The sequence below is a fragment of the Plectropomus leopardus genome, chromosome 8 (assembly GCF_026936395.1).
Source record: "Plectropomus leopardus strain MGB_pleo_1.0 chromosome 8, ASM2693639v1, whole genome shotgun sequence".
In the NCBI taxonomy this organism is placed as follows: Eukaryota; Metazoa; Chordata; class Actinopteri; order Perciformes; family Serranidae; genus Plectropomus; species Plectropomus leopardus.
Window position 1 is genome coordinate 14,711,415 of NC_142183.1, and position 16,264 is coordinate 14,727,678.

A 16,264-nucleotide genomic window follows, 5' to 3' on the forward strand; every position below is an offset into this window, starting at 1 on the left:
CCAACTGCAAAAAATTGGTATTCTGTATCCACACAAATCAGATCTGTATCACAAGAGAGCAGAGGGAAAAAAAATCGGATTTGGGCCACATTTGCTCATAATGTGGATGTAGTCTTTGTGTCCCTGTTTATTTTTAATCTTTTATGACATACTGTGTATGTGCCAAATACTATTTTGAGCATTTTGCCTCAAAATGCGTCATTTCTTTTCCTGTAGTACATACAAATATTCCTGATGACTAATCTTAACAAACACTTAACCAATAAAATGATGAATAACTAATTGCCCATCACATAAAGCCATATTTGATTGCTCTCTTTTGTGAGGAGCTAGCAGAGCAATGTGGTAGAAGGTGTATGTTTGGATATGTTTACTGGATTTTGAACCTGTAGAGTTAAAGACTATGGTTGAGGTCTAATTTGTTCATTTAACCTTTTACGCTTTTCCTCGACAGGTCAGGGTGGTCTTGGACACGCTCAATCTGAAAACAGTGCACACTGTTTTGCTCTGGTTTCTTGGTTGAACAACATGTTTCCTGGAAATGGCCTTGAGGTATGTTTCTCCTGTTTGGTGGGTGTGTCAGCGCTGTACCCAATCAGCAGCAATGTGTATATAATCCAAAGTCTGGTATATCTTTTACTTTTTGCAGTTTTGCAATTGCTTTGGCAATGTAAATGCAAGCTTTATCACATCACCAAATCCCTTTTGAATTGAACTGTGTTAAACCTGGCTGTAATTAAAGGCAGTGCCCCTGCATAACACCTACCACTGTTTACATATGGGGTGTCAAAAATATGGACCATGGGCCACAAACGGCCTGCCAAAGGGTCCCATCTGGCCCTCTGGACTACTTTGCAATGTGCAAATTTTCAGATAAGTCATTAATACTAGTATCTAATTTTAGTAACTAATTTTTTATCTCAGAGAAATTAAAAAGTAAATACAAACAAATTGTGAGGCGAATGTAGTTATTCTTTGATTTTTTTGGGGGGTTTCTGGAAAAAAAATATATAGATAACTCCTGACATTGACATTCAGTTGAGGACATCTCTGACAGAAACAAAAATCAAGCTTTTTTATTGTATAAATGAAGAAATATTCCAAAGTAAAAGTCCCACATTTGTCTTGAATTGACTTTAAATTTGAAAACCAAGGTGCTGTAAAACATTGTTCCATAATTCCTGACAATAACTTACATATTTGAGCTCAGGACATCTCAAACTACACCGATGCTATAAAAATCAAGCATTTTTACTGTATCTAAGTTAGTTAAGTTGTAGAATATCAAATTGATTTACTGAGCTGGCCTATTTGGCATCATATTGGGCTGTATGTGGCCCAAAACTAAAATGGTTTAAATAAACAATTTTTCACATTTTATCTGAACTGAACACAGTCCTGGTGTGGAGGTTAAAGCTTTGTTTAAACATGTGCTAAGGTCTTCAGCTGTTCCGTATCTCTCTTGAAAATGTATTTAAATCACCAAATCACCATAGCAGGAAAACACTAGACCTTGCTGCCGTGTCCAACTCTTTGAGGAATCATCCACCAACAGTAAAAGCACATTTATGGCCAATATCAAACTGCCCTTATGTAAATCCATGCCCAAATATATATACAAGAGACAGTATCCAGTTCATTGACACTTGTGTATCACTGTAATTTATTCTCCTTACAGGTAATAAAATACAAAAAAGGTGAGTTGGCAGAGAAAACATTTAACAAAATATTCACAGTTGTAGCCAATCAGATACTTAAATCATACAGTAACAAATTTTGCCAACCTAATAAAAAGCAACGACTTTTAATACATAAATCAGTATGCTGTGTGGCAAGACAAACTGAAAGGAATGACACAGCAAGTCAGCTAATAAAGACTCCCTCCTCCTCAGGATGAAGGCTTCTCCTCCTCCTCTTCTCGAGTGTGTGTGTGTGTGTGTGTGAAGCTGAAGATGACATGAGGCTGCCCCCTGGTGGTCACTTCTCAATCAGTGAGTCCAGCTGCTCCTGCAGGGAGGCCAGCTGTTGGAGCAGAAAATAGACGTGTTGATTGATGCCCGACAGCCCCGGGGTGTAATTGGAGGGTAAGTGGATGATGATTAACATGTCTTTTCACATTAATTTGCTGCCTTCATTTGTCAATACAAACAACGACCCAAGACAGTGGGTGGCCTATATGCCATCACTGCAAAAGGGGCCTCTGCTGGTAGCCGCTATAAATTAAATTTCTGGTGATTGAATTTGAACTTTGCTATCAGGCACGAAAACTGTTGGGTCTAAAAAGGACAAGAGAGCACAATGCCATCTGCTAACACGGCATTTGACATTCATTCAGGATAAATTCATGCAAAGTGCTGAAAGCTGCAGAGAGCTCACAGCAAGGCACTGATCCACGGCTTTTACGAAAAGGTTCTCACCTGCTCCATCTCGCGCTCCTCCTGCTGAATAATCTCATCCAACAAAGCTTGGAAGCGGTTCTGTGAGAAGAGAAGAGACAAACAAGATTTGTTCGAGTCGACATGCTGAGCCTCATTAAATTGTGATGGCTTTAAATGCACGTCTGCTCGGGCTGCTCATGTCACCATCTCCTCTCTGACAGAAAGGCCACTTGGAATGCCAGTCAGAGACAGCTGACCTTTTCGCTGCGACTGTGATAATAACGACTGGAGATGGGGCTTTGACGGTCTCAAAACAACGGGCAATAAGAGCTCTAAATGGCAACGTAAAAAGGGACACGTCTGCTTATGTTTCGCTCATTGTAAAGACTCCACTAAAGAGCGCCTGGCAGAACAATGAATTTTCATGCCACTTTTTCTGCATAGAAATGCGTATATAGTAACAAGCTGACAGGATAAATAGCATATTTAAGGCTTTAAAAAGCAAAAAAACACGGTTTGTAATCAGCTGTTGTTTTTTTATGTTTTCACTTCACTGTTGAGAGAACTTATGCTGCATGAAGACTTCTGCCTCCGAGCTCATCTGCATGTTCTTGTTTATGTTTCTGTACATGAAGACCTAGTTTCTGAATCAGTGAGAAAACAGTTTGTGTTTGTGTGTTTGCTGCTTACTTTGAGGGCCTGGTTTTCCACTTTCATGATGAGCTCCTCCTGCTGTTTCTTTCGTGCGCGGGTTTCCTGGAGCTTGGCCTTGACACCGTTGATCTGCACCTGATACTCCATAACTGCAGGTAAAACAGCAGGAGGTTCGTTTGTTAAACGCTGTCACAGAAAGCACTCAGACAGTAGGGATGTTCCTAATGACTGCTTTCCTTAAATGGCAGTTTAAACTCTACTTGTCGAGTCATCTAAAATAAGAAAATGCTAAAAAAAAAAAAAAAAAAGAAAAAGAAGTTGAGATTGAACAAAGTTAAATCTGTACGGTTAACACTTTGGAACCTGAGCAAATTGGTTTAGATTCTTTCAATGACATGGAGACAAGACGATGAACAACAAATACAGTCTTAGGGCCATTTTTCCCTATTTTTGGATAATTTTTCTAATAGTCCTCAAATCTTTTTGTAAAGCTTTTCCCCAGTGTTTTCAAAAAAAAAATCTATTTGCTCAGGCTTTAAAGGGTCCAATAGTTTGTCAAAGTTGTCTGAACGCAGCACAAGAAAACTGATGTCTACCCAGATTTCATCAGTGTGTGTACGGGTTTTTAAACACGGGTAAACTGGTAAACTTGCTAAAAATAGGCTATAGGTGCCTTTATCATTGCAGCATACGAGCAGCAACTTTCTGTGTATGTGTTTTTTTCTGGTGTGTCACATTCAACATCACAGATAGGCCAAAGACCAGGCTGGTGAATAGTAGAGGGCACCATGGTTTGAAAACCTTGCAGTGGTTACTTCTTTTTATTTATCTCTTACTAATTCAATCTCTTTCAAACTCGGTGCAGACTAATTTGGATGGATGTTCAGGGGCTGTGGATTGTATTTGGTGACGGCGCATTATTGAGTCTTGCCGGTCATGGGGGTTAAAATTAGTGTTCACACGGGTGTTGTGTTTCCATCGATGCCGATCTGAGCAGACAGCGCTGAATACCTGTGACTGCTGCAGAGTCTTACGACTTTGGTGTGAATATTGATTATAACCTTTCCCGTTATATTAAAAAGCCAAGTGTTAGAAGGTTTTTTGTGCAGAGGAAAGTGTGTGTCTCTCCTGTGTGTGCTTGGGGTCACGCAAAATGCTTGAATGACGCAGAGTACCTAACCCTCAAGTTCTCAATCAGCTATACCATATTACAGTATTTTGAGGACTTAAATGCATGAATTGAATGATTATTAGATCCCAGGCTTTTATTTTATTATTATGCCTATTATTTTTAATGAAATACACGTAGCCTTTATATTTAGACCTGGGATTATTCATAAAGCATTTGTGGCTGAAGCCTCAGAGACCCAGAACTAACAACGCCACTGGCTGACAGGTTCTAGCGTCAGTCTTTACATCTTTACTCTTATTATTTATCATTCACTTAAAGTAATATATTAAAATTTAGATACATTGCAAAGGCAATATGGAACACTGTGCCTCCTGATGGTGAGCCAGAAAGAGACTTCCTGTATGTCTTAAATGTCAGGGCTCCTCCTCCACCACCTACCCTGGGACACAGGACAGACTTGGGGGCAATAGCGGTTAAATTTGATAACATTTTTGTCAATCAGTGGTGACTGTGTTTGATAGGTAAAGCTCCTCTCTCGTTCAGCGTAGTCAGAAAACATCAAGCAACCGATGTGAGTCTTAGAGTGCACGTGTGTGTTTGTGCGCTTGTGTGTGAGAGCGAGAGTCTTTGATGTTCAGAGCAGCTGGTTAGTCACGCATGCCGGTCCAAAGTTCTCCTGTTTTCCTCGGGGGTATCTTATTACGTTTAACTGACTAATATTCCTTGTGCAGAATAGCGAGGGTGGCAACGTTTAATCGACTGGTCGATTAATTGCACACATCCCTATAATCCATGTCATTTATGCTTTCTTGTGCAGTGAAGATTTGACAGGAAAACAGAGAGAGATGATGTGACATAATTTGAAAGCGACACTAAACTCACAGAGGCATGTGGATAAGATATGCACCTTAGCTTGCTGAACCACAAGGATGCCTCCATTTCAGTTGACAAATTGCAGTTAATGGGAACAACAAATCCATTTAACAGGACGTGAGCCAGCAGGCCGAAGCACTAAAAGACACAACTAAATCAGTCTGCTCCGGGCTCCACAGAGGGTTCTCATTAAAACCAGCCAAAGTGATTGTGCCTCACAACAACAACCTGTGGCTCCATCACCATCACCATCAACTACCTTCCAAACTAATTGTGCTCATCCTCTGCGCCTCCATGACTGACTCTCAATCCTCTGATATTGGCCATCTAATATGCAAAATCAAGCAGGGAGGAATCCCGGCAGACTCATTTATTACAACTTTGCAGGGCTGCCAGGAACACACACAGCAAGACTCCGGCTCTGCTGGACAGTAGTGTTGCTGACTGACGGCTCCACGTATGTAGATAAGGAGGAATTGAGCTGTCGGGCTGGACAGCTGTCTGGGGTGCACGCTGGGCCACAACACCTGTCAGACTGTTTAGTCGAGGAGGAGAGCTGTCTGTGTGCATCTCTGTGGGCGAGGGCGCAGCATGTGTGTTTAAGTGAAAGTAGGGCTACGCATGAGTGTGTGTGTGATGTCTGGCCTAGAAAACTCAGCTCTGATCAACTCCAGACACCTGGCTAAGCTTATTTTTGACCTCTGCTTTGACAAGTATCTAAAGGGGTTTGATTTGATTTCAAGTCGGACTGTCTCTGGTCTCATTCTGAAATCAGTATGCCAAGTTCTCGGTCATGACCGCTACGACCACAAAAATGACAGACTATACAGACTATAAGTTGCCAGAAAGAAACAGCATTCAGACAGAGGTGTAAATGCAAATTGCAAGCACAGCAGGAGAGATTGCGTAATTCTAATGCTGCATTTAATACCTCCACCTACACACACACACACACACACACACACACACACACACACACACACTTTCCAGAATAACTTACATATGCTGACTTTTTGAACAGATGTACATAAACACACACCTCCCACTGTATGGAAATACATCCATAGGTTATAGTTCAAAGACTTTCTACTTGTGTTTCATTTACAGTATTTCAACATCTTTTTCGGACCTTATAAACTGTAAACAATTTGCTAAGTGGTGTAAACTGTATTTCTGACTACAAGTAATACACCATATCAACAGGGCTGCAACTAATTAATCTGTCTGATTCTTTTTCAATTAATAATTCAACACTGAAAAATGTTGACCCAATGTGCTATGTTGTTGTTCCTAGAGCCCAAGCTGATGTTGTGAAACTGCTTTTTTTTTCGTCCAGCCAACAGTCCAAAACACAGTTTGAATTTTAAGGTTCTGTTTACATCATTCAGAGCATTAATATATCAGCAAACCACTATATGCTACGTAAAGATGAAGTTAAGTTATGATGTCACGCTCCCTCAAGCAGTTTTCTCATATCAACTGCGCACAATTTTCAGGGTTTGTCTTTAACACACGTAGCACACAAAAGAAGATTGTCTGTCTGCGTCAGAAGCGTTGTCACCAACTGGAAATACTCGGTTTAGGTGAGGATTGGCTCCTGCGTAGAGCGTGCAGGAGGCAGGATATGACGCAGATAACACAGCGGTCACATAGCCAGTTGGTCAGCTGGTCATTAACAACAGAGTCTCTTGCCATTTGTCTGCCGATGTCAGCTTTGGCCTTTACTGACAGAGGTTCCCGAATCTCGTCATCACTTCAGTTAGACATTGTTGTTGCTGTCTGTGTGTAAATTACTTTTTTTCGTCACCCTTTGGATGTTTGTTTTGCTCTGGTGACAGAAATGTCATCAACACACCCGCTCACTCACAGTGAATTCTCTGGACAAAAGCCTTCTCTATTCACACATGAGCTCAATCGGACATGACACAGCCTGTCCATTAGTGCACGTGAGTCCCTGTGAGAGTGTGTGTCACACTGGCTAGCTAATTGCTGCTGCTCTGCATTGTGCTTATATGGCAGTAACCACCGATAACGCAGGTGGAGTTGTTGCAAAAGCGTAACGCCAACCCTCCAGAGAGAGGGTGGAGTAGCCAAGAGAAGAGAGATGTTTAAGAAGCTTGAACTAATAATAATATTAACATGTTGGAAACGTACTTCAACAAGCTTTTCCTGCAATATCTGTCAAAACCTGTAAATCTTTAAACACATTTTATATGTTTTTCCAGATCTGTATAGAAACCCTGATATTATCTCACCTATCTGGTTGTTTCTGTCACTCTCATTCTGTGTAGAATCGGACTCGTTGAGCTTCTCCTGGAGCTGTCGGACCAGATCATCCTCCGTGTCCATGATATTCAGGTAATCGTGCCGCTCCCCATCGTCCTCCTCATCCTCACTGGAGCTGCTGATGTCGTTGAAGATCTCCCTCAGTTCGTCACGCTGGACTGGCCATGCAGAATGCACATTAGTGTTATTAACGTGGACACAAAGATGGGAACAGATAGAACATGCTGGGGTTTGATTTAGGTCACAGAGACAAACGTCTAGTGAAAAGCAGAAGTTTGGAGTTTCGTCTCGCATGACATGAACCAGGTGAGAATAATGTGAACTCCAAATACTCAGCATGAGAACAGACAGGCGAAGGAGTTCACAGAGGTATGAAGTCTAGATTGTTGTATGGTGCGTTTCCATAGCAGGAGACTGTGTTTGTTTTTTTTTTTTTAAATAGTCCTGTTCTTGAAATGTCTTTCCCACAACCCCGTGCTACTACATTTTTAAAAAAGACATATTAGTCATGCCACTCATGCACACCCGTCACTGAAGTACCTATAAGTGTAAGCACTTACTATGCACCGAGGAGGTCCTTCAGAGGCAAAAATAATCTTAAGGCCAAAGAGTAACTAACGCTTTGGTGCGCTCCATTTCCATTTCAAACCACTGGGGCAGAGGCTATCAAGAGTGACAAGGGCTGTGTGCATGTTGAAAATGAAGTAGGAAACCTCTGCTGGTGAGGTGAAGAGAGTATCAAAGAAATCATTGTACAACAGTCAGGTCAGTCACGAGAGCAAACTGCCATTTCAAAGTAGATGCACATTTTTAGCTACAAAAAAAAAAAATCAGGCCTACTTTATTCGCCATTTTAAACTTACACTGTAGATTTACATCAAAACTGACATGGCCTTTTTGAACTTGTGTTATAAATTGGTAAATATTAGCTTATTAAAGATATTTCAGACAGAAATGCCAAAGATACTTTTAAAGGAATCCCATGCCTCCAGTAAATGACAGATTTAAAAAAAAAAAGAGAAAGTTCTTGCTGAATTGAAGTCGCAGGAGTTTAACGACAGCAACTATATTAAAAAATCCTGTTAACAAACTCTCGCACGACTTGTGCAGTTTAATTTCCAAGTCTAATTTATCTAGCCGTATGCTCAGTATTTCCCAAACAGCCCTTTCCAACAGGGAACTGAACTGAAAGTAAAATTATTGATGCTTTCTTAAAATCCAGAATTTTAAAACCTCACTGAACACGGGTGCTGCTGGTCTAAAGCTGCCTAGATCACTTAGTTTGTTTGTATAGTTGTGTGACTGGTGTTTTTAGGAGTTCAGATTTACCAAAGTTACACAATAACACAAACAAACTGATCGAAGCAGTGGTAGACAGCAGCCCTCTTGTTAAGCAAGGTAAAATCACTGTTTTTGTCAATGGATTCTGACATTAAAGAGAGCATAGATGAAGATTAACTTTAAGGTCAGTTTCCCATCAAAAAAGGGCTGTCAGTTTGTGAAGTACTGAGCATACAGCTGGATAAATGCAACTTGAATTATAATGCACAAGTTGTGCATGGTCATGGTGTTGAGTTTGTAAACAGATATTTTTGATGCCGTTTTGCTGCTGTTTATCATCAAAAATGTTTTTAGTTTTTGGATTCTTCGTTCACCTGAGGCATGCAAGAAAAGTTTTCTTCATAATGAATTCAGTGTAACACGGTGTGAGTGACTGGTTTTGAAATTGTAATTTGGAGGGTGAAGTATTCCCTTAAGATAGATCAGAAATGGTTTCTCCATTACTTTCTTTTTCCACTCGAGAGCAGTGACAATTTAATGTCTTTAAGGTATAATGTCCTACATGGTGCATATCTTGTTCCCTTTTAAGCGATCCTCATCAAAAATGTTTGTTACATTATAATGTTTGAAGAATAATATGACAATCTATCAATATTGCCTCAGAAATAAAGTATCAATTGTGTTTTACTGCTATGCACTCTGAAATCACCACATCTTACTCCCCATTATTTACAAATGAAAAATGAGTTTCTCTTACCAGAGGACCCGTGACCCATCTTGTGTCCTGAGGTGCCAGGTGAGGAGTCCAGGTTGGCCAGAGAGCCGTGCTGATCCGCCTCCTTGGACTCATCCTCTGCTATGATTTCCCACCCTGAACATCATGTGGTAAGGTCAACGTATCATCTCTGTATATTCCCCTCAACTCTTAGAAGTCCTACATTAAAAGACTCATGTTCTTTCAAAACTCCTCTTTGAAGTAGACTTGAAGGGCAAAAACCGGATGATACTCCAAAGAACTGTCTCAACTTTAACATTCATTAGTGTGTCATGTGTGTGTTTGCTGCTGCATGCAAACGCTGAAGCTATCATTAGAACCCAACTTCACTGTGAGCAACTAAGCAATGATAATGAACAGTCCATCTAAATTAACACACAGCAAGCAGGCACTCAAAGCGGCCCTGCTGTGCTCTTATTCTGTCAGGCAAGTTTAGAGTTTCATTAGAGCGCTAATGGCCTCCTTGCAAAGTGCATCTCTCACAAAGGCATCACACAGAGTCAAGTCAGGTGAGCCAGGCAGGAGTCGGGACACCCGGTTGGGCCTTAGATCATCCTGTTTTGGACGTGAGATGGGAATGAGGATATGTTTGTCCTAAAACAACAAAATAGTACAAACTATGTGAGGCATCTTAAAGGTCCAGTCTGTAGGATTTAGGGAGATATATCGGCAGAAGTGGCATATGAAATGCGAAGTATGTTTTCTTCTTAAGTATATAATCAATTGTGTTTTCGTTACCTTGTAATAAGGGATTTAAATCAACATAGGGAATGGGCCCTCGTTCACGGAGTCCATTATGTTGCACTGCCATTTTTCTACAGTAGCCCAGAATAGTCAAACCCAACACTAGCTTAAGAGGCAGCCATTTGCGTCCTTGTGTCGACCACCACTGTTAGCAGGCCCTCCGCAAAAAGTGGCATTGGAAAGACAGATTTTTTAATGTTAAAACTGCTTTAATCTGTGTTTTTACCGGTGTGCTTGTTTTGGAGAGAGAGACCTCTGTGGATAACTTGCCTCCCAGTAAAACCTCCTGAACACCTGGATCAGGAAAAAGTGAGCGCACATTCGCCGGTGCTTGTTGGAGACAGGACTAACAGTGTCAGAGATACACTGATTTGTAACCAGTCCCTCTGAGATTTTGCAGGCTGTTTTAGGGATTGTTACAGCCTGAAACACCTGATTTCACAACAGCTTTTCTAAAACTGTTGGATCAAAAAGGACAAGAGAGCACAATGCCACACGGCATTTGATATTCATTCAGGATAAATTCATGCAAATTGCTACAACTTTTAAAAGAAGTTGTAACACTGTCTCAGATTGCTCAGTATTGCTTTTGTGAGAGATCGGGGTGTGTTGGGTGGATGGGGCCACTGAGAGGTGATGATCAGCTGTTGTTATTGTTCAAAGCAGCGCTGAAGGACAGTCTCCATGAGCTCCTGTTTGCCTGGCACAAGCTAACATTGCAACAGCAACTCACATCAAACACAAAGCTGTTAAACTGTGTGTGGGGGACTCTGTTCCAGGTGCAGAGCTCACACTCCTGCAGCTGCAGTCTTGTGATGAACAGAGAAAGAGTAGGGCAAAGAGGGGCTGAGCGAATCAATATGCTGCGTACAGCTCTACAAAGAAATGAGATTTTAACAGTTTTAAATGGTAATAAGACTAGTCTGAAGAAGAGCATGTAGCTCGAAAGGTCACTTGAGAATAGCTCAATAAAAGCTGCAGGGGGAGCGGACTTTTCTGTTATTTGCTTGTACTTTGTGTGGGTCCAGCACCTTTCTCATCTTATGAATGTGCGCATTTTCTACCTTTTTTACCTATTTCAAATGGTGAAATTTGCAGTAAGGTTGGGGAGTTGTGCAGAATTCACAGGGATTTGCTCAGTTTGTATTAGTTGTTGCAATCGCAACACTGCACCATCCTTTAGGGACTGTATAATGTGAAGCTGCTTTATTCAGTGTTTTTACCAGTTTTTAGGACTGTCCCAAAAACCATTTTCTGGGCTGCAGAGGTTCCCCATGAATCAACAGCAAATAACTGGAGCTTCGGTCTGAAATGGCAGAAAGCTGAAATGGCTCCTCCTCTTCACAAATAATACTATTTGATTCTATATGACCAGCTGTTTCTTGCTGTTTTATGACATTACCACCAATGTTGCTTTGCAAATGTATGTGTAGAATATACGCAGGTGTATAAAAGGATACGGACACTGACAGCCTCAGCGTCTGTGCTCAGCAGTCTCTTCACCTCCTTTTCTACATCAGGAGATTCAATGTACTGTGAGAGAAAGAGATCGGGTTACATATGGTGTTGGCAGCATCTCTCCCACTCTCTGTCTCTCACTCACTCACTCTCTCCCTCACACACACACACACACACACAGATAGCAGCTGGCTGCATGCCAGGAAGCACATTAGCGATTAAAAACAGAAGGGGCCAAATCAATATGGCTCGGCTGTGCACCTTCAGGAAGATTTATTCAGAAGACAAAGTAGAAGTGTAGTGCTCAACCACACTCGCTTTCACTTTGATCAAAGCAATAGTGAAATTGCTTTTTTTGCATGCCTTTGGGGCAAACTAAGACGGAAAGGCTTTATTTATATGTAAATCTTAGTTTTCACTTTCACCACAGTCCCTGTTTTATGAAATGTAAATGTCTTGTTGGAAGAGAGCCTGGGAAAGAGATGGATCATCAGACGGGATGCTAAAGAGATGGATAGGAGAGGGGAGGGGAGCGCCAAAGGGGAAATGAAAATGTCAAAACCTTCTTTTTTGCCGTTTTCCGAAATCTCCTCTTGCGTGTGTTCTTCAGAGGGCAGGTGACTGAAGAGCAAAACAACAAGATTAGTTAAGTCAAAATGACTCAATCAGCTGTGGAAGGCAAATTATGCCTCCTGAATTGCTGATGTGCCAAGTTGTCAGTGCTGACAGCTCAAAAAGCTGTTGTGTCTACTTACTGCCGTGGTTCCAAACAAATTTCTTGTCCTTGTCTTTGTCCTTCTTCTTGCTCTTAGGGTCGGTTCCTGTTGGCTCCTCTAAAGGAGGGTAAAGGTCTCCATCTAGTGTACATACCAGCATCTAAACCGTGGAAGCAGAAATGGTAAATTATTCTGCATTCTGCTGATTACTGTTGTCATATTGGAGATTTATAACACGAAAAGCTGAGACAAATCTTTAGTTTTAAATGCTAATGTTACAAAAGTACTTTTTATTTACAACTGGTACCCTAAACTTAATGACAAATATGTATCTAATGTTGACACCAACACATGTATACAATGAATATCACATCTTAAACTTCTAATGCCACGGTGCTGCTCTATTTGGCTTTTTATTCACAATCGTCATCCTAAACTTAAACAACAAATGCAGCCAATGAAGATGATGCTTTACCTGGCAGACATCAGCAGTCTTGTAAAACGTCTTCTTGTCCACCGTTTTTAGAGACTCGATCATACAGGGCAGATCCACCAGTTTGCAGGCCAAAGGGACGCGGTCTACTCTCACGATGCCATGACGACCATCAGCTACAAGTAAGAGAGACGATAACAGATTATAATGAGATGTCGTGTGCGTGACAAAGCTCAGCATTTCCATTGGGACACTATTGAACAGAAAACATGTTTCTTAAGACACGTATATCTTTAGATGATTTACTAGTAAAGACTATGATATTTGCACCTTGACAATAGTTAGTAATGTACAGTGTTAGAGAGTAGTGACAGAAACCAAATACAGCTCAACTACTAGTTTCACTATAGATAGATAGATAGATAGATAGATATACTTTATTGATCTCAAAACTGAGAAATTGGGGTGTAGCAGCGCCATACATACATACATAACTGGGTGGCAGCTTAACTAGATTCAAATCTCTGTAGCTCTTTTAGTAATTACTACATTGGGTCATGTAGTTTGTGTTACTAATAACAAACTACATATTCATGGTATTTTCATGCTGTGTTTTGCCAAACATTAACAGCATAACGCTACAGCTCACTGGCCACAGATGTCATTTAATGGCAATCATCTGCTATTTGACTAAAATCACCTCTAATTTACAACTGAAATGTCTGCCATTGAATACTGTAAATTTTCCTTTAAAGTTAAGTATTTTTTTCTGATTCCACCCCAATACTTTCTACATATTATATCTTTAAAACTCATCCTCAAGCCTCCCTGATTCAAACAAATCTACATTTTACTCAGTGTCATTTCAGTTGTAGCACCGTGTCACAATATGAGATACCAGACACAGATTTTGATAATTTCCTGATATGTGGTTTGATTGTAATTTATTTACTTTTTGAAACTAGTTTTACTTTGACAAGCGAACATTTTTTGCGGGTAGTTAAGATGCAGTTGAACTACTTTTAATTGTGAAGAATCCACTAGTTTGGTAAACCACAGTTTCAACGTGGCCTCCCCAACACTGGGAATTAATTGCAACAAAACCGAAAAGCCATTTCCAATTTACCAAATATCTACAGTTGAAGAATATTTGAAAAATTCCAATATTTATTGAATTAATACAGAGTCAGTGGTGCAAACCAGAGATGTATCAGTACAATTACAAACAACAAAGACCTAAAATCTTACTTAATCTGTAAAAATATATTTCCATTTCACAAGTTCTGGGCTAGATTTCAAATTTGATAACCTGACAGCTTTCATATGAGAGAGTTTGGTGTGACAGATTAAATTGGTGTTTGTCACACAGGTCAGACGTAAAAACCAGCGCTAAAACTACTGATGAACCAGCTTACGGTGCAACTCGATGGTGAGTCTGTCCTTCATGTTCATACTGCTTGACTGGGCAATCCTTCTTACAGTTGAGGCATACTCCTGTAAAAGAAAAAAAATCCACATAAGTTTTAGCAAACAGTCACACTAAATTTTCATAGAAATAATCTGTTTCAGTTGTAAATCAGTCTCACTGTAGGAAGCCTCAGGACAAACTGGCTCTCCAACTCGTAAGGAGCATCCTCCTTACTTTTTGAGCCGACCTTCCCACCTAAAATCAAAACACACAAAACACAGCAACAAAGTGGTCAAAACAAAAGGCTTTCTTGTTGTCTTGCACATATTTTTTTGTACGATTCACTTGAAACACACAGTGATTACTGACAGCCATATGATTCAATCTATGTGGTTTAAAGGTGGGTGCTCGTTTTGCTTCTTTTGTATCAATATTTGAAATACAGTATGCTACTGCTTGGATATTCTAGTCTTTTGATCAATCTAATGTCATATTTCTAAGCTTTTAAGACCCCTCGCTCATGCTAGGCCTCTTTGATCATCTCGAACCACTCCTAAATATATGAATATAAGCTTATTTCACATTTTAGCTTTAACTTGTTTTACATTTTTTTGCAACCAGTATCCTACTATTTCTTTTTTGCTTTGATTTCAGTGTGTATGGTTCTTGTTATCAGGGTGACTACAGGTATCTGACACTTTTTTTTCATTTTATGCCTTTTAAGACCGTTGAAAAATATTACTCTGTGATGTTTAAAACTAATTTTTCAAACAAAATTTTTTTTTTCAAGCATTGCAGGTAAGTATACATGTGTATGGTATGTGGTCCTGTGCAGGTTTTATGTAGAGATATGGTTATTATATCCCCACATAAAGGGGATAGATTAATCTACATTTGCAAGCAGGTAAGTGAAAAAGAAAAAGAAATTAAAAGATGGATAAATCAAATTCAATAAAATGTTTGTGACAACTGAGACCATATACTTTCAAATGCGAGACTATTTAAAGACTTCTGATGCCTGATATTTATAAACTGGTCACACGTTGGGTTGACATTACATTTTCTTCTTGTACATTCAGACCATTGCACTGTTGGAGAACATAATACATTTTTTGGTTTATTATATTTTGCTGTTAACTATTACGTAGTCAACAAGTAATAATAACGTATTCAAATCAAAACCTCTTCTCAGCCATCACCATCAAGAAATATGAAGACTCGCCTCGTGTTATATCTCCTTTACAACAGATCGTGCGTTATAATATTATTTGTTACAGTTTGTGTACCAGGTTTATAACGACCTGTGCGAAATGCTTCAGACGACCCTGAATTAACTGTGAATTATGAATACTGTTGTTTATATCTTGCAGCATCCAAATTATCGTACTTTTCCCTGTTATTTCTTGTAATACTGAATTCATGTCAACAAAACTGCATTAGCAAAAGCAGCATGTTTACAAAACATAGGGCTAGCTATCGTTAGCTTTGTTGAGCTAAATGAATAGCACGGGATTTTAGCGTACCTTTCAGTTTAGATGTCATCTCTGTTTTAGCAATCTCGACGGCGCAACTGCGTGAATTTGCCTTGATGATAAAAATAACGCCCGAAGACGTTGATTTTGATCGAAAACACAACGCAGCTTAGTTAGCCGAAGCTGGCATAAATATGATCGAGAAGAAAATGCTCAACGGTGATGGACGCATTCAGGTACTCCGCGGAAATTTCTAAATTTTTCAGGCATAGACACGTTTTCAGCGCAATTTCCAGCACATTAGGGACATTTTGCACCTTACAATATAAAGGTAGCCCAGATAAATAAATTCTTAGAATGTAACAGTTGGGTCATTTGTGTGTGTGTGTGTGTGTGTGTGTGTGTGTGTGTGTGTGTGTGTGTTTGTGGTTGTGTGTTATTTTGGGACACTATGCTGTCTGACACTATGTTGACAATTTTGTACATGAATAATTACAACTTTTGCTGCTTTTAAGTATAGTCATTTTCCCACGTTGGCTTTATTTTTAAGGAGTAACTATTAGCACATGTAAATTGTACCTTCGAAAACACTAATTTCCGATAGTCAGGAACGTCACATTTATCCTCCCCTTATCGCGAGATGTGGCAACCAGT

At 39.9% G+C, this 16,264-nt stretch overlaps 1 protein-coding gene across 1 annotated transcript; it reads right to left on the reverse strand.

The window, feature by feature from the left end:
* Positions 1-1,630: 1,630 nt before the first annotated feature.
* Positions 1,631-15,843, reverse strand: taf7 (TAF7 RNA polymerase II, TATA box binding protein (TBP)-associated factor). The gene is made up of 12 exons (XM_042492752.2): positions 15,662-15,843; positions 14,317-14,393; positions 14,146-14,224; positions 12,773-12,906; positions 12,337-12,457; positions 12,144-12,202; positions 11,584-11,656; positions 9,362-9,475; positions 7,293-7,481; positions 3,069-3,181; positions 2,418-2,477; positions 1,631-2,022 (listed from the first exon to the last, which is right to left on the reverse strand). The coding sequence occupies exons 1-12, from the start codon at positions 15,678-15,680 to the stop codon at positions 1,978-1,980; spliced, it is 1,083 nt and encodes a 360-aa protein (XP_042348686.1). The 5' UTR covers positions 15,681-15,843; the 3' UTR covers positions 1,631-1,977.
* Between the last annotated feature and the right edge of the window lie 421 nt (positions 15,844-16,264).